Below are 19,656 nucleotides of genomic sequence, written 5' to 3'. Positions count from 1 at the left end.
TTTGGACTTAGCTGTAGAAGCAGCCCTGTGCTTTTTCCCTAATATCCGTGTACCTGTACCCCGGGCCGTAAAAGTCAGGGCCTAGCGTTGGCTGTCATCTGAATCCTATTCCCCTTTTTTTTCTCCTCTCCGTTACATCAAAATCATGGAAGCTAATTGGTTAAGGATAGTAATCCCCGTGCCTTCTGTGAGGGGAAGTAGCTGCCGCTCCATGCAGATTGCCCCCATGTACACTTTCCTTTATTGCTACCGCCTCTTTCCATCTCTAACCTACCTCTCACTCTCATCACTCCACAGCCCTCCCATTCTCCCTCTGTCTCTCTTTCCCCAACCTCCTTTTCCCTCCTTGCTCTTCCTACCCACCCTCTAGTCCCCTATTTCCACCCTCTTTACTCACCTTCTCCTGAGGGCGCATTTACCTTTCCCTAACTTTCATTTCCTTATTAGCCCCAGTTCCTTTGCTGGCGCTCATTCCCTCCTGGCACCCTGCTCCTTTCTTCGTTTTCTTATCCAGACACAACTTTCCATTCCCCTCCTCCCCAGGCCCACTTCCATACTCCCTCACCTCCATTCCTCTCCACCCCCCCTCCACAGTCCTATCTATTTAGGCTGCCTCTCACCTCCACTTCCCTCATTTCACCCCTCCCTCTAGATGCTCTTCTTCCCTTTTCACCCTTCCCCTCCATCTATAGCCATCTATAGCCTCCCCCCTCCCCCCCTCCCTCGCTTTCCTTGTTCTACTGGTTACTTGTTACATGTAAAGCCTGTTGCTTGTTTCATTCTCTGTAAACCGACGAGATGTTCCCAACGTACGTCGGTATATAAATGCCTTTAAATAAAAAAATAAATAAAAATATACAGCAGTCTAAAGGAAGCGTCAGCCTCGCTCAGCTGGCACAGACCGAAAGGAGTGGCGAGGACAGCAGCACAGGTGCCCTCTGCTCCGCTCACCGGGTCAGGGTCATGGAGTGTGTAGGAACAGAGTTCAAGTGCCTGTGATCTTCTGAGGCTCTGGGACCCCGGCCCCCACGGTTGGATTTGTGGAGACTGTGCTGCTCTTATTGCCAGACGAAACCCGCGGTAGTAGGAGGCGATGCGCACTTCCACTGTGAGCAGCAGAAACAGCTTAACGGGTCGGAGAAATGAGAAGGAGGATCGGCAGGTTGAGCTACATCACATTGGATCATTTATTTATTTATTTACTTATTTATTTAGACTTTTTCTATACCGACATTCTTGAACAAAATATCAAATCATATCGGTTTCCATTTAAACAGAGCAGTCGCGGCTATGGCGTTACATAGAACATTGAACAATGAACATAGAACAAGTCAACAATAACAAACAAAAGTAAAAAATAATTCGTCAATGAATAACATAATATATAGGGCAACAACAACTGGGGCGGCTGTGGGCGTAACATGAAATAATACGTCTAATGGAGAATCATTATGAGACTGAATAATAGATAAGGCGTGGCGGGGGCCCTAAGGCATAGGGTAGCAATGAGAATCTGGCTGAAGGATGGAGGGAAGGGGGAGTAGGGAGGGGGAAGGATGTGAGGCATTGAATCATGATCAGGGGAATATGCTAAGGAAGAAAAGGATGATCAAGTATCTCCTTAAGGTCCTGATATGTCTTATGCAAAATCTGGAGTGGCAAAGGGGCAACAAGCCATTGTTTGAGGTTATATTTGACATTTCTTAGTGATGCCTATGCTTGTGTCCCTATAGCAGTTCGATTTCCTCTCACCCCACCGGAGCACTTCCGGTCTAGATAAAAAGTGCACAGGGGCAGCAGAGAAGCTGCCCCATGGACTGGTGATCCTTGCTTTTGGTGTCCCATGGGCACTGCTGACTTCCTGCTTTCTCTCACTGCGGTGGTGGAGGGGAGATAGGCAGATGGTATAAAGGTAAAGGGATGGGTGATAGGAAACTGGAGGGGATGGGAAGGAGAAGTTCTCTGGGTAGGAGGCTAGAGAAACAGTTAAGGCTAGAATATTGCAGAAGGGGTGGGCATGGGTCCTGGGAGAATGAGCAAGCAGTGGATGGGGCATAAGACGAGAGAAACCTGGAAGAGAAAAGTGTAACCTGATGAGAATAAGGGGGAAGGAGGGGGGTAGCATTAAAGTAAGGAAATTAGGCAGATGTAGGGAACGTAACAGGAAAGAAAAATAGATGACAAAAGGGAAGACACTGTAAGGGTGGTAAAGAATGAGATAGAGAACAGAGAGATAGTACCCGTCTATCACGCACACACACACACACACACTCTCTCTCTCTCTTTTTTTTCTTCTTTTCTACCACGACTCCAGTCATGATCCTGACTCCCTCTCCCCTCCCCAATCCTTCATGTCTTCACACCAGCTTTCCCTCGCACATTCCCACTTCCTCACGATTCTTCCACTTTTCTCTCACTCTCTCTTGAGGTCTTCAGTATTTATACCTCCTTCACTCGCTGCCACTCCTTCTCTTTTTCTCTCCACTCTCTCTAGCTCCCCCACTATCATTTCCTTCTTCTAGCCTTCTTCCAGCCCTCTGGTCTCTCAGCTTCCAGCTCTTCCTATACCTTTCCACTTCTGCTTCTCAGGTTTCCACTCCAAGGCTGCACGGCATGGGGGTGGCCCAGTAAGAGACTTGCACTCAATGTGCCAGTGGCTACTGCTCCTTTTCTCTCCATCAATGGCTTGCATTACAAGCTAGAACAAAAGTGCATGTCCCTGGCGCAGGGACAGTAAATGCAGGGAGCACTTGTTCCTCTTGCTGTTTCCTCAAAGCCCATGTTGTTATGGATGGACACAACTCACTCCCACCAGCAACGAGCAGCTTGGGCTCCACTTGCCAAACTGGATCCTCAGGATTTCTCAGTTAGTGGCCAGCCGCCACTCTTGCATGATTTGGGTTGGGTGTGTTTGTCTCCTCTCCAGACTGGGGCTGGGAATTATAATACGCTAATCATGACTTTGTGTCCTGTTTGCAGAAGAAGTATTCTCAGGGAAGAGGGAGGACTGAAAGGCAACTTAAGAACAAGAAACCAGCAACCGGCAGATTTAAAACACATTTATAGAAAGTATTTTTTTCACTCAGCACAGAATTACACTATGAAATCTATTGCCAGAAGATATGGTCAAGGCAATTAACATAGTGGGGTTCAAGAGAGGTCTGGACAAGATCCTGAAGGAAAAGTCCATAACCAGTTATTAGGCAGGTAGACTTGGGAAAGCCAGCAGTTACCCCTGGGAGTGAGATTAAAAAAAACCAGATTAACTATTGGAGATCTGCCGAGGATTTGTGATCCAGAGTAACCACTGTCAGAGACAGGATGCTGAGCTTGATAGACCTTGAACCAACCCAGCAGGGCACTTCCCATGCTCTTATAAGAACTTGCTTACTGGGTCAGACCAAGAATCCATGAAGTCCAGTATCCTGTTTCCAACAGTGGCTAGTCCAGGTCACAAGTAGCTAGCCGTATCCTAAATAGTACAGAGTTCATGCTGCTTATGCCCAGGGATAAGCAGTGGCTTTCCCCAAGTCTGTCTGGTTAATAACTCTTTATGGACTTTTCCTCCAAGAACTTATACAAACCTCTTTAAAACCAGCAATGAATTTCGGAGTTTCATTGTGCGTTGAGTGAAAAAGTATTTTCTATGATTTGTTTTGAATGTGCTTCTTAGTAACTTTATGGAGTGCCCCCTAGCCTTTGAAAAAAAAATTTTTTTTTTGAAAGAGTAAAGAACTGCTTTGCATTTACCAGTTTCACTCCACTCATTATTTTATAGGCCTCTATCATACCTCCCTTCATCTGTCTCTTGTCCAAGATGAAAAGCCCCTTAACCTCTTTAGCCTTTCCTCATAGGGGAGCCATTCCATCGCCTTTATCATTTTTCGGTACCTTCTCTAGTTCCACTATTTCTTGTTTAAGATGCCGCAATCAGAATTGCACACAGTCCTCTAGGTGTGGTCACACCATGGGATTATTCTCCGCTAAGCATGTGCCATGGAGAGTTCACACATGCATGAAAAATGGCAAATGTTAACACACTTTAGTGCATTTGCCTCATAGACTTTACAATGGACCAAAACATCAGTGTTTATACTCAAGTTGTATTTGTCCTTATTGCACAGTATTTTGGTCGCGCAATAAGGTGCAAACAGTCAGGTTCCACCTGTAAATGCTGTGCTGAAAATAAGGATGGAGTAGCAGCAGCAGCAGTCGGATGTGTGATGTGTCTCTAGTTAAACTGGAAACGAGAGACAGAAATCACGTTTTGAACAAAAAAAAAATTATTGCAAAGTAACCCCCATCTCCCCCTTACAAGATGCCCTTAAGCACCCAGTGCCCAACTCCCGCCGGCAGCGAGGAGGTTAAGGAGAGGCGAGCCCCCCCCCCCCCCCTCCGCGCCGGTGACAGCACGCATGTGTTAAATCCCCGCTGCAGCAACGTAACAGCGGCTGCCCTTTGACCCCTCCCTTAATCTGCATTCAGGCAGAATCCCCCAGAGTTTGGTGCTTCCCCCCCACCCCTTGCTGACGGGATCGTCTGCGCTTTCCTTCCCGGGGACGCTCCTCGCTCCTTTTCGGTCACGCAAGTCTCACCCCGATTCGGGGCTGCCTGAGAAGCCTCTTCCTTTGCCTTTTGTTTTTTTGTGTGTAGCTGCAGGATCGGATCCGGTTCTTATCTTACCCCCCCTCTCTGCATCTTCCTCCCCGCCGCTCGGTACGATGTCTGCTCCCGCTCCTTGTGCCTGCTGCTAGGGTGGAGGGTGGGGGGGGGGGAGGACCGGCACTCACCCATCTGCAAGCCGAGAGAGGAGCTGGCAATGGGTCCTCGGAAGCAGCCCAGCCCCCGATGGATGCTCGGGACCCTCCTGCTGCTTGCCCTCGTCCCCTGGTAAGACTTGTAACGCTTCGCTTTGGCTTTGCAGAGAGAGACGGGCATTATTCCGTCTGGCTGCGGTCTCGCTCCTAGGATCATCTTGTAGCTAGCTGCAGGCATCTGTTGTTATCTTCCCCTTCCCTGGCATTCACATGGGATGCCCGGGATGGACCGAGCTAGGCGCCGACCCCTTTATATAAGGAATTGGCCGTCCAGGCTCACAAAGCTTTAATTCCTGCCAGCCAGGGGGGGTTGGGGTACAGCAATGGCATCGATGGCTGGCCGGCAGTGCTTGCATGCCTTCACCTTACGCACAGACAACAACACATCATGGCTGTGCTGTAGGTCCTCTTTTTACTCTCCAGCCTTTCTGTATTTACACTTGCTGTAGTCAGTGGCTGGGTGCCATTGCACGTCCCTGCGATAAACACCAGAAAGCCACGGAATGTACAGTGCCCCGGACAGGACGGCAGCTCTGAAACCCCCCCACCAGACTAGCAGACCCCTTCTAGATTTATAGTCTTTACCTAGACTGAGCCTTTACATTTGATTTAATGCAACAGAAGGAACAATTTAACCAGTGCATGAGCCCGTATACCGCATGCTGATGTTCATATATGCAGAGTTTAAGCCTTTCATCTGCACAATAATTAGGTATATTTATTTAATTTACTATTATATTATTCACAATGCATATGTTTGTGTGTGTATACAGTTTATATATATATTTATAAATGTATAGTTGCTATTGTATGATAACTGAATAGCAAATGTATACATGTTTGTAATAAACATTTTTATATTACGCCTGAATGTGAGAAAGGAAGAGCAGTAAGAGACTCCTTTAATCTTTAATTCCACTGCAGTGATATGGATTATGCTGAACTATGCATTCTTGTGAAAACTGTGGTGTGTGCATTTAACAATTAAAGGCATAAGGAGAAGGCTGTACAATAAGGCATAGTATCTAGCTATTCACAGCCTGAACTAAGATTTTCTATAGGTTCACTGATGCACTCAAGCTGAGTGGATTCCCTCCTTTTAAGTGACCTATAAGAATGGACAGTTGGATGCTCACATTTCTTTTCCTGTTTCACATTCAAGTTCTGCCATATTACAACAGGAAAGCAGGGTGAAAGCAGGGAATCATAGGACTAGTCAATCTCAGTGATGTTCCCTTTATAGATGGATGCACATTGGAAATGTCTTCTCTGCCCAGTCCTTGAAACCAAATTGTGTATTTCAAGAGGACTGTAAGATGCTCTGAACTGTGGGACACTAGACATAGTTATGGCATGAACCTGGGGGGAAAACTTTACAAATATGTTTTTTTTTTAATTTGCACAAATTCTAAATGTAACCTATAATGGGTAGAGGCTCAGAGAGAGCTGCATTACAACAGTGGAAAGGAAAGCTATAAAAAGAGATATGTTAAGTTCATTGGAGATGTGTGAACAATTTGAAGTTGAACCTCAAACCAAGCAGATTTCAGCTTAATCCCAGGGAAATTTGTTGAATATTTTTTGTCAGTAGATTTCAGAAAAGCTCAAAAGAAATTTGAAAAAATACAAAGTGTGTTTTGAAAAATATGCCTTGGATTTTTCAGAATAAAATCCTAGATGGATCAGCAATCCAAGGAAACCGTTTTTCTAATCTTTCAAGAATCTGAAGCAGGTGTATGAAAACTGCTTCAGATTTGTTGAAAAAGCTTTCATTGTAGCCAGTCAATACACTTTGGAAATTGTTTGCAACTGGTCAAATTATTGTTTGATGAATGTATTTCAAAGAAGTTCACAAATAATTGCATTTCATGAAAAATGGAGCCATTTCTTCAAGGCAATATGTAACGTTTTCCAGTATTGAGTAGTGGGACAAACATATGCTGTCTGTGTAGATATCAAGACAGTCCCAACCTCTTGTGCAACCTGCAGTGTGATTGGCTGACAAACCCTTCGGCTCTTCATTCATTGCATTTTTCATGCATGGAAAGCAAGGTGTCTTAATAAACATATAAATAGACTTTGGTGCCAAGATGATTTTTTTATCTTTAAGATTTGCGCTTTTATTTTGGTCTGAATGTTAGCCTGTATTTGAGCACTAATGTTCAGTTCACATGAACATCTCCATGGTTGAAGGCACTTGGTTTTGTCTCAAGGCTTGCAGCATTTGAGGGCATCCATATAAATTGTGCAACTCAGCATGTTGCTGTATATTAATGCCCATGTACAGTAGCCACATAATCTCTGCATGCATGTATAATTATGATACCAGTATCCAAACAGTGTGTGAAGGCATGCATTGTACACTAAAATTCAGCAAGATGTATGCATATATGTACAGGATGGCATGCTTATTCTTATTTCATGAGTTATGAGTGAGTGTCACTGATATGTGATGAATCAACAAGTCAATGAGTTATAACTTATTACCGAGTGAGATAACGATTTCCAAACTATGACGCAAGTGCCCAAGGTGTCATTAAAGAGACACCGTCTCCATCTGAAAATAAACGAAGGCCCATTGATGTCGGAGTAATTTCAGAGGTTTTGTACTTTGTGGCCGAGAATTCAAAGAGAGCTATTATCACCAGCATAGGAAGTATGGGTGAAAGCCAATGCCTTTGAAAGCAGGTATTTATTTTTAAAAGATCAGGGCTTAGGGGCCAATGCAACAAAACTTGTGCTAAGAAAAGTTTAACATGGTCTTACAAAAAAAAAAAAAAAAGTAACACGCACATTAGAACGGCACTTAATGATTAATGCAATAAGATTTAGGGGTCTGTTCACTAAAGCAGAGAGCATTTTATTGTGTAGTTAAACAGCATTATTACTACAGATAAATAATGCCTATTCATGAAGCTATGGTACACTGCATTTACTCAGTCTGCATTAACTTAATGTGGTCCACAGTACATTACAACCATCTGTATTAAGTGAACACAGACGGCTTTAACCTCACGAAACTCGGAATCACATATTCTACCTTTTATATGAAAGCATGTGCCCCCTGGCACTCCTTGTCCGTGCCGTAAGGTAGCAGGTGAGCTCTGGATTCTGGAGGCAGGGTTGCCAGCCGGCTCCAGACTTTCCAGACAGGCGGATCCACTTGTGGCCCATCCCACTGCCATGCAGGAACTTGTCATCTTGCTTTTCTTAGGGAATACAATGAGCAAACAAAAGCTACAAGGCCCTGCACAGAATGGGGTAAAACTCTGATCAGATCAACCTGTCCTGAAATCTAGGGCGAGTTGGCCACCCTATTTGATGGGAGGAATGGAACGAGACAAAAGAAAGAGGAAAGTGGTAGTGAAGAGTTCTGGCTGCTGACTTTTTTTCCCCTTCCACATTGTCGGTGGTCCAAGCCTAGGAGCTACTGTTTTGTGGTTTGTTCCTGCCATTCGCTGTTTGTCCTTTTAGTTTTTGTTGTAGGATTACAGTGTCCAAGAGATGAGTATCTGGGCATGGGAAAGAAGAGTGCTAGGTAGGGGCTGAGTGGGCATACTAAGGGGGTATACTGTATGAGACTGCTCAGGAGGATGTCTGGGCTAGGGAGGAGTGGGGGAGAAGAGCACGGATGCCGCAAGGGGAGGTGCCTTGAGAGGCCCAAAAGAAGGCGCATGGAATGTGAGAGAGAGGAAGGATGGAGGGAGGAAGGGACGAGAGTGGGGAGAGGGAGCGGCGCACAGATAGAGAGAACCACAGCTGGTCTATTCCCACCCCCTAGACATTACATCCGGGGAAGGATCATACAGCATTACAGTATTCTGTATGCCAAGGAGTCCCTAAGGAGGACCAAAGCTGCCAAGGACAAAATGGGGCACTGCATCGTCACGTCCAACAGTGCAGAGATGGACAGACACATCTATAAACATCTATAAAGAGAAGGGAAGCCTTTCAAATCTGTCTCACTGAACTGCAGGAAATGCTGCCTAATGCCATCAGTCCAGATCTGTTTGATGGGCTGCCTGAAGATCTGAACATAGAAGAGCCCAGAACAGGTAAAGGCAAGCATACACACTCACTCTCATGCTATATGTTTACTTTTCTTTCATTGGCTATACATTCTTGACACAATTGTCTGTACATCGTAACCCTTCTGATGAAAACCAAATTACATCCAACAAACCTTCTAGCTACAAACATTGAGCACCATTTTACAGCAGCTAAACTGTGTGATAGCACACTTCCAAAAAAGGACACACTTTGTATAGGTGGGATCTTATTGAGAATAGGAATGGGTTTCTGAAGGGTCATGAGGGCATGACAATATACCATGCTGATTTCAAAATGGCTAGCGGGGATGGGGGAAGGCTGGAGCCCATTTCAGGAAATACTGGGGGAGGGAAGAGTCTCTTGTATCTAGACTGTTAGCTACATGAGCTGTTTATCGATTTCACAGGTAGCAGCATCACCACCCAGCCTCCTCAATGCGTCTTTGGTCCAGACCCAGCAGGCATTACTAGCTGGATAATCAAGCACATAAGAGATAGCAGATGAGCTAGATGAGGAGGAGGAGGAGAAAGACTTTGAGATTGCCAGCCACATCTATAGATAGCAGTTGAGATGGAGGTGCGGAGTAACAGTGTGCCACCACTGCTGCTGCTCTGTAGCATCGCAGTCACCTTCCAAAAGCACTCTATAAGGCACAGTGACAGCGGCTGCTGTTATGCCTACAAGAAAAGGTGAGAACCTATCCCTGAAAGCTAGGAAGAGCCACCCATACCAGAATGGGGGCCCAGTATCACATTGCACAATAAATTGTGGGAGGCCAGAGAAACTTAAGCTAGCATAGTTCACTGTGGACTGTTTTCTGTCAGAAGAGAAATCGAATATCTGGAGGCTGATGTGCAAGTTCTCAACACAACTGATGCACACATTTTCTGAGATCTAAGGCAAGGTCTGTCTGAACTCACCCAAGTGGTCAGTGACGTGACCTTTGCCATGTTGCAAATTGGGGATGTTGTATGCCAAGTGCCTCAGGCTCCAAAAACCCCATCTTCTACCTTCACCTTCATCTCAGACACTCAGACGCTCTCTTTACGCCAGGGGAAAATCTTTTTGTGGGTAGAACACCAGCAGTAGGAAGAGTGCTAGGCACTAAAAGGAAACAAAGATTTACTGTCAGCACTTCAGAAACAACCTAGGATGTTAGTGAAAGGCTCAAGGAATAGCACTTGCAATGTCAAAGAATGCCTGTCTCATGTAAAGCCCATGCTGCCAGTCCAGAAAAGGTTATGTGAAGTCTTTGAAATGAGGTAGGAGGTGCCAGCCCAGAAGAGACTGTACCAAGTCCTTGAAGTGGGGTAGGAGGTGCCAGCCCAGAAGAGACTGTACCGAGTCCTTGAAGTGAGGTAGGAGGTGCCAGCCCAGAAGAGACTGTACCGAGTCCTTGAAGTGGGGTAGGAGGTGCCAGCCCAGAAGAGACTGTACCGAGTCCTTGAAGTGGGGTAGGAGGTGCCAGCCCAGAAGAGACTGTACCGAGTCCTTGAAGTGAGGTAGGAGGTGCCAGCCCAGAAGAGACTGTACCGAGTCCTTGAAGTGGGGTAGGAGGTACCAGTCCAGAAGAGACTGTACCGAGTCCTTGAAGTGGGGTAGGAGGTGCCAGCCCAGAAGAGACTGTACCGAGTCCTTGAAGTGAGGTAGGAGGTGCCAGCCCAGAAGAGACTGTACCGAGTCCTTGAAGTGGGGTAGGAGGTGCCAGCCCAGAAGAGACTGTACCGAGTCCTTGAAGTGAGGTAGGAGGTGCCAGCCCAGAAGAGACTGTACCGAGTCCTTGAAGTGGGGTAGGAGGTACCAGTCCAGAAGAGACTGTACCGAGTCCTTGAAGTGGGGTAGGAGGTACCAGTCCAGAAGAGACTGTACCGAGTCCTTGAAGTGGGGTAGGAGGTGCCAGCCCAGAAGAGACTGTACCGAGTCCTTGAAGTGGGGTAGGAGGTACCAGCCCAGAAGAGACTGTACCGAGTCCTTGAAGTGAGGTAGGAGGTGCCAGCCCAGAAGAGACTGTACCGAGTCCTTGAAGTGAGGTAGGAGGTGCCAGCCCAGAAGAGACAGTACCGAGTCCTTGAAGTGAGGTAGGAGGTGCCAGCCCAGTTTATTGGCTTTTTTTCTGTGTCAAGTCCTTGACTAGAAAAAGTGGATGTCACAGCAGTCTCTAGAATTTGTTGCATCCCATGCAGAATCCTATGTCACCTTGCACTTTCCATTCTTCGGACTCACTTGATAAGTAGTTCATCTGTGAGAAGTTCTCCATCACCTCTCAGCCACTTCATAAGGGGTTATGCCGGACAGCTGTTCGCTGATCCATCCTTTTTCTGTTCTTGAGTCTAGAGTCCTGTCCTGAGGGCCTTGCTTCGGATCCATCTGCAGAGGCAGTGTGATTACCTCAAGATCACTTGCAAGAGAGGAAGTTCAGACACATCTTTCTATCCTCCATGTTCCAGCCTGCATCCGATAGACTGCATCCTACAGAGGCAGCATGTGGACTGCTAGCATCTGGTACTGCTTCTGCTTATCACCAGAAACTGCCACTCCTTACTGCTAGCATCTGGTACTGCTTCTGCTTCTCACCAGAAACTGCCACTCCTTACTGCTAGCATCTGGTACTGCTTCTGCTTATCACCAGAAACTGCCACTCCTTATTGCTAGCATCTAGTACTGCTTCTGCTTATCACCAGAAACTGCCACTCATTATTGCTAGCATCTAGTACTGCTTCTGCTTATCACCAGAAATTGCCACTCCTTACTGCTAGCATCTAGTACTGCTTCTGCTTATCACCAGAAATTGCCACTCCTTACTGCTAGCATCTAGTACTGCTTCTGCTTATCACCAGAAACTGCCACTCCTTATTGCTAGCATCTAGTACTGCTTCTGCTTATCACCAGAAACTGCCACTCCTTACTGCTAGCATCTAGTACTGCTTCTGCTTATCACCAGAAACTGCCACTCCTTACTGCTAGCATCTGGTACTGCTTCTGCTTCTCACCAGAAATTGCCACTTCTTACTGCAATAACATGTCCTTTTTCATTTCAACAACAAAATGAAAATAAAATATCTTTATTTTTAATGTTGCTTAGTTTATCATTTTAGCAGTCAATCCCCTCTTTCTCACCACCAAAAATGAAATGCGCACTGGGATAGGATGGGCATAGCCCACTAAAAACCTTATCCCATCCACGAGGATCGCTGATTTCCAAATGAGTCAGAAACAATCCTGCCTTCCTTTCCTAATCCCTGTTTTAAATGGCACTGGTCTGCCTTGAGGCCAGCACTATTGTGTTCTGTGGAGACAGAGGCCCCTGGATTGGCCCTTTCTGTGCTTGGTACAGCAAAACGCTGCATATTGTCAGCCTAAGAGCCCCTCTATGCAACAAAATGCTGCCGATCTCAGAGCCAGCTGGGTCTTAGTTTGGCTGTTATCTGACCCAGTCTTTGTATCGTGTCATATATATATATATATATATATATATATGTGCTCGTCTCCTATATGTGTATTTTATGCTTGTAATATATATATATATATATATATATATATAGTACAAGCATAAAATACACATATAGGAGACGAGCACACACACACACACACATATATATATATATATATATATATATATATATATATATATATATATGTGCTTGTCTCCTATATGTGTATTTTATGCTTGTACTATATATATATATATATATATATATATATATAGTACAAGCATAAAATACACATATAGGAGACGAGCACACACACACACACACACACACACATATATATACATATATATATATATATATATATGTGCTCGTCTCCTATATGTATATATATGTATATATATATATATATATATATATATATATATATATATATATATACATAAGTGTGCTCGTCTCCTATATGTGTATTTTATGCTTGTACTATTGTTACCCACCCCGAACTTTGGAGGCCGTGGAATACAAAACGCTTTAAAATAAATAAATAAGTACATTTTGAATAGGGACCTGTCAAGGTAGGCATGACAGGGGAGGTTATCCTGCCCCCTTTGGACTTAGTGACCCCCATGGATGGGGTAAGACTTTTGGGAGGAGGGGTAATGCATTAGGGGGATGTCAGACCTGGCCTGGTCCAGCCTATTGGCAGCGAGGCAAGGAGGGGTGGGCGAGAAGCCCGGGATCAGGGCCTTGGTTCCCAACGCCATTTTTTTCTGTTTTATTTTTATTTTTGTTAGCTTTTTTTTCTTATTTTTGTAATTTATTTTGTAATTGTTTAATTTTACATAAACAAAGGAAAAAAAAGGGGGGGGGGGGGAAGAAAAACTTTCACGTGCACGCCCCAGCCTGTATTAACACCTGCACTAAGCTTAAATAGGCCCCTTAATTTGATTGTGGTACAAACTGTTTACTATTAGCATGCATGGAAATTTAAAAAAATGCATTAAGTGTATAGTGTGGTACTAACCAAGGGAAAACAAAATAAGGTGATAATGCTAAACTGAGCGTGCTCAGTTTAGCATTATCTTGGCTCCTCCTACTTGCTTCCAAAGGATACAAAAGTAATCCCGACACCTGGACGTTGCTTCTCAGCACTGAGGAAAGAAATAAGGGAGCTCCTACACTCCATGAGAGGAGGTAAAAGGAGTTCAGCGTTTAAGGAGAGCAGAAAACTGACATAAGTGTGTGTTTAGAACCTTCGTCCTCTCTATCAGTAAGAGGGTCTTCAAAGAGCAATGGGAAAGGATGTGGTTGGCAAAAGAAGATTACATAGAAGGGAGCAATCTGGTTGTCCAAACTCAGAAGGGCACTGGCATCTCTTCTACAGCCAGCTTGCAAGGCTGCATCACACAGTCTGCTAGTGCCTCAAAGCTCACAGAAATTAGCCCTGTACTCAAATCAAAACAATAAATTGGTCATCTCATAGAAGGTTCTGATATTCAGACTGCTGTTTATCCTCTAGTCTCTTTGACCTCACTGATATTGTCAGTGATAGTAAAGCAAAGACCTTTCTCCTTTGATAACCCATTATGTAGAAATATGTTTTCTTGTTTAAATAAAGGCAGGTTTATTTTGGAAGTGCTCGTGTATTGTGTATCTTCTCTGTCACCTTTCTCAATCATTCTATCCCCCTCCTTCATGGGGTTCCCTGCCCTTCTGGTGGCCTCTGAAAACCTTTTTTTAATATTGGGTGGCGGGAGAAATTGTGTGCTGAAATGCTTGCCACTTGTTACTGGAAGGAGCCCCCACCTGCTTCTGTGGCTAGCCAAGGGGTAGGGTTTGACATAAAAAAAACCCTGTGATTAATGCTCAAGCCTCAGCCTACAGTGCTCACTGCCCAGACTAACCATAGCAAAGACAACTATGGTTGTGACAATTATGCCAGTACCCTGGAGCCTGCCTATTTCAACACCAGTATGAAACCTCTGTGTCTTATACATTGTGAGGTGTGTAGCTATTTTTTTATGAGCTTTGGTGATGTCTGTTTTGTTTGTGAAAATGTGTGTGTGTGTGGGTGTGTGTGAGAAATTCTGAAAAAGTATATAAGAACATAAAAATTGCCATGCTGGATCAGACCAAGGGTCCATCAAGCCCAGCATCCTGTTTCCAACAGTGGCCAAACCAGGCCACAAGAACCTGGCAAGTACCCAAAAACTAAGTATATTCAATGTTACTCTTGCTAGTAATAGCAGTGACTATTTTCTAAGTCAACTTAATTAATAGCAGGTAATGGACTTCTCCTCCAAGAACTTATCCAATCCTTTTTTAAACCCAGATATACTAACTGCATTAACCACATCCTCTGGCAATAAATTCCAGAGCTTACTTGTGCGTTGAGTGAAAAAGAATTTTCTCTGATTAGTTTTAAATGTGCTACTTGTTAACTTCATGGAGTGCCCCTTAGTCCTTTTATTATCTGAAAGTGTAAATAACCGATTCACATCTACTCGTTCAAGACATCTCGAGATTTTAAAGACCTCTATCATATCCCTCCTCAGCCTTCTCCAGGCTGAACAGCCCTAACCTCTTTAGCCTTTCCCTCATAGGGGAGTTGTTCCATCCCCTTTATCATTTTGGTCTCCCTTGTCTGTGCTTTCTCCAGTGCAATTATATCTTTTTTGAGATGCAGCGACCAGAACTGTACACAGTATTCAAGGTGTGGTCTCACCATGGAGTGATACAGAGGCATTATGACATTTTCCGTTTTATTCACCGTTCCCTAATAATTCCCAACATTCTGTTTGCTTTTTTCACTGCTCAGCACACTGAGCCGACGATTTCAATGTGTTATTCACTATGATGCCTATGATGCCTAGATCTTTTTCCTGGGTGGTAACTCCTAGTATGGAACCTAACATTGTGTAACTCCAGCAAGGGTTATTTTTCCCTATATGCATCACTTTGCACTTATCCACATTAAATTTCATCTGCCATTTGGATGCCCAATCTTCCAGTCTTGCAAGGTCCTCCTGTAATGTATCACAATCCGCTTGTGATTTAACTACTCTGAACAATTTTGTGTCATCCACAAATTTGATTACCTCACTCAACGTATTCCTTTCCAGATCATTTATAAATATATTGAAAAGCATTGGTCCAAGTACAGATCCCTGAGGCACTCCACTGTTTACCCTTTTCCACTGAGAAAATTGTCCATTTAATCCTACTCTCTGTTTCCTGTCTTTTAACCAGTTTGTAATCCACGAAAGGACATCGCCAAAGAAAAGGACCCAAGGGTGCAGTTTTACTGTCTCACCAAAATGTGAAAGATTATTGGTGATCACACTCTATTAACAAAATAAATCAATAAGATCATTTTTTACTTGGGCTACATAATCAGCACTCCTGGTATATTTTCATTGCTTTCTACATAATCATTAGTCACACATCCATTTTTTTTTTGTTTTTGCAAATAAAATGTATTTAAAATGACTTATCTCTCTTCGTTGTTATAATCCAAAACAAATGTCCCAACTCGCGCTGTGTTTCGAGGTATGTCTGCATCAGCGGATTAAAGTTGCATACATTTTTCAAATAGATAACTATAAAAAGAAGAACAAAAATGCACTTCAAATAGAATCCCAGTTTATAGCACAACACAACAAAGCAACCGCACACACCAACCTTGCCATCCTGGTCAAGCTGAGTGCAAATTTCAAGGCTCACTCTGGAAGTTCAAATGTCATTTTATTTTTTAAGAGGAAGTCACCTCCAGTTATAATACATGATGAAACATGACATCATTTGTGTCCATGGTACATTTTTAAATCAGTGAATACCAAGCAAGCTCTGCGTTTAAACCCTGTGGTGAAATGGTATCCAATTTATATATCCAATATTGTTCCCAATAATTTAGCCTCAGCTGACAGACATCCTCTCGCATGGAAGGAATGACCTGCTCGATCACCCACCATCTCAAGTCCAGAAATGAACGTAAAATCTGGATGCAGTGTGGAGCAATAGGTGCCTACAGTTTCTCAGTTGCTGTACGGCTTTCATGTTCAGTCATGTGGGTACAGATTTTTCTCTTAGTCATATGTAGGACAGACTTATCGCTTTATTTTGTTAACAGAGTGTAATCGCTTACAGTTTTACAGTACCATCTCCTGTTCATTGCCTTCATTTTTCAAAACCTCTCAGTGGTCCTCATGGTAGAAAGTTGGTCTGAGGCAGGATTTAAATAGCAAGTCATTAAAGAGTGCTTAATAAATAGCATAAAGGGTGAGCGTATAATGCTATTTACCTTGCACACACTAAAGCATCATTTGTGTATAACAATGTGTATACATGCTAATTTTAGTGTGCTCATGCTAATAGATTTCTGGACCATTTTACCTTGCATGTTAATTGCACAAGCCCCTTTAGTAGATCGTGATACCTTTTTAAATGACCAACAAAAAATGATTTTGTAGTGCATGAACCTTCAAGAACACACAGGCCCCATCTTCAGATCTGCAAAAAGCAGATCTGTGTGGTTTCAAAACAATCATTTTGGTCTTCGCAAAGGTTTCACTAACTGTTACAACTCCAGCTTCTCCAGCATAGCTACTGGTGGACCTGCACTTTTTAAAATACTACATGCTTTGAAAAATTAAGACTTTAGGAATGCAAACACTGTACGGCCCACAACTAGTTGAAAGTATATATTTTTATTTATTTAAAAGACATTATTCGCTCCATCCAAAAGCCAAACAAACTCCAATAGCAAAAGACAGATGCTACAACAAAAGATAACATCTGACAATACTGATTGTACATTCACCAGCTGCATTAAAACATAAGGAAGTTTTAATCAAACTGACATAGAAAAACTTATCTGAGAACTGTATCAAAGGCCTGCTAGAAGGGGAATGTTTTTTACTTTTTTGTAAATGTGCATCATTTGGAAGAGAGTTCCATAATATTGGACCAGCAATGGAAAAGCTCAGTTCACCTACCTCCTTGAGACACGTAGATAGAAAATTTCATGCAAATATAAGAATTTTTGTTCCGGAAGAAACCTGCAAGCTCATTGCATTGTAAAGGGAGGGAAGGTACTGTGTTTTGTGTGTTGTAGTCAAAAGTGTTATTGAATCTTTTTAGTAATCAAAGATTTCTTGGTTCCAGCTACCATAGCTTTATATCTAATTAGCCCCTATTCTGCTATATTTAAAGCAGAATGATGAGGCGTGAACGAAAAGGGGCTGGGGGAGTGATAGTGGGCAGCTGGCCGCCCACTATCGCCCCCATGGTGCCTCGGGAAAAGGTGTAGTTATTTTCCTGCGGTGCTGCCAGTGATAATGTGAAAAACATTATGTCCCGCAGCGCTGCTGGGACATAACCCCGCCCACACTCCTCCCCCTAATTAGAATCATAGTGCCGCGATACCAACACATCACAGAATAAAGAACGACCCTGTTAGTGTGTTTGATAAAGCTCAAGGTCGTTGAGAGATTTAGCTTTCCACCAATGACAATCCAGTTGGCGAAGATTTTTTTTCTTCTTCTGTTTGTGCACCAGGGAGCATTTTTAATTCTCCACAAAGATCTCATTTTCATCGGAGCTATTTTCTGAGCGACGTGGGATAATGAGCCTAGTAAAGTGTCCACGGCATCAGAGACCCCGAGGGAAGATAATTGAGATGGTGATGGGACCCACTCATCCCAAAGTAAACCAGTACCAATCTGTCCTCTTTTTTTTGTAAATTGAATAGTCATAGATTTGTTTTTCTCTAATATTAATGACTAGTTAAAATGGTCTGTCCATGGTAAGTGGGAGCATAGGATTGTGGAAGACTGGTGGAGACCTGAAGTGGTATTTATAAAAATCAAATGTAAAGTATGCCCAGATACAGGAGTTGGTTCATGAGTTGCCAGCATTGGCAGAATTTCACCAAGTCACTGTGGGAGGAACAAAGAAGTAGAAAAAGTGTGAAGAATACCCCAAGGCTCTAAAAGAGGGCACCAGCAAGAGTGTCATGAATCCAAGATGGCCTCTCAAGTGGCAAACTGGCACCCAATGTGGCATTAGTATCCTAAAGCAGCATGAAGGATGAACAAAGCAGAAAAGATGTCAGAGAAACCTGCAAGGCAGGCACTGATAAAGGGTCCAAACAGCACAAAGAGTGCCTTGAAGACTCTAAAGCATCATAAGAGGTGCAAAGCAGTGCTCCCCCCTCCATTTGGCAAGGTGTTAGGTCTGGGGCATGGACGCAAGGCTGAGTAGCATAAAGACCTCCAAGGTGCAGGATGGAATTTAGATTTTCTTGTAAAATGGGTTTTCCAAATGAAACTTATATAACATTCAGTACATGGCAATGGTTTCTCTAATGATTGTGATGGGGATTTCCTGGAAGGGGGTGAAGACTGTTTTTTTGGTTTGTTTTTTTTTAGAAACCGTGTCCGATATTATTTAACTGACATCAGCCTGTTCCATCTCCTGATTTTCTGGTTTTGAATGAAACCTCTCGCACTACTCTAACTGTTACCACATTCAGGACATCGAAATGGTTAGGAGCATTTTTTGACTTGTGCTGTATTTTATTCTTCAGAATGAGGGCTTCTCTGGACATAAACACCCCAGTATAATCAATCATTCTCAATGGAGTAGGACAACCAGACTAAGATTTTAGGAGGAAAGGAAGAACTATGGATGTTATAGGTATTGCTGTGCCCTCGTAGTAAAACCAGTGTCTTTTATTGACTTTTTTTTTTCAAATTTTTGTTCTGGGGATAAAACATCCCAGTATATTAAACCAAAAAGAAAGTAAACTGTGTGAACAACACCTCAAGGCTCCAAAAGAGGGCACCAGCAACAGTGACGAGTCCTTGATGGCATCTCAAATGGCAAAGTGGCAATAGCATCCTACGTCAGCACTACATTTAGGTTGTCACTGCTTTGTCTTTTTATATCCCTGACAGGACTGATTCTATTACTGGGATATGATGATTAAATGATTTAATATTTTGCAGTAGTATCATAATGCTCACTGACTTTCCAGTGCCATGCTGATATGTGTGTGCGGGCAACACAGAGACACTGCAGCATTGAGTGTCACGCTGCTGGCACTTGTTCTCTAACACTGACAGGTTCACAACACAGCCTGTTATAATTGTCTCTACCTTGCCCTCAGTGCTGCCCTTGTAGCCACTGCCCAGACAGAGACAAAATCAGAACCAGTTCTGCACAAGCTCAAAAAGTCTGCCTCCAGTCACCACAAAGCAAAATAATAATAAATAAGAAAAGGAACAGCAAGCAATATACGTCAGATCAGAAACACGGAACTTCAGGTGCAGCGCTGCCTCACTGCTTTCCACTTTTGTGTG

At 43.5% G+C, this 19,656-nt stretch overlaps 1 protein-coding gene across 1 annotated transcript in view; it reads left to right on the top strand.

The window, feature by feature from the left end:
* Positions 1-4,463: 4,463 nt before the first annotated feature.
* GABRG2 (gamma-aminobutyric acid type A receptor gamma2 subunit) overlaps positions 4,464-19,656 on the top strand; it is a 200,349-nt gene continuing 185,156 nt past the window's right edge. Inside the window, exon 1 of the mRNA XM_029584016.1 lies at positions 4,464-4,890. Coding sequence (XP_029439876.1) covers positions 4,820-4,890 — 71 coding nt within the window. The 5' untranslated portion in view covers positions 4,464-4,819. The remainder of the gene's footprint in view (positions 4,891-19,656) is intronic.

This window comes from Rhinatrema bivittatum, chromosome 18 (assembly GCF_901001135.1).
Source record: "Rhinatrema bivittatum chromosome 18, aRhiBiv1.1, whole genome shotgun sequence".
Lineage (NCBI taxonomy): Eukaryota > Metazoa > Chordata > Amphibia > Gymnophiona > Rhinatrematidae > Rhinatrema > Rhinatrema bivittatum.
The sequence above is the reverse complement of the archived record's forward strand: the minus strand, read 5'-3'. Positions and strand labels throughout refer to the sequence as shown.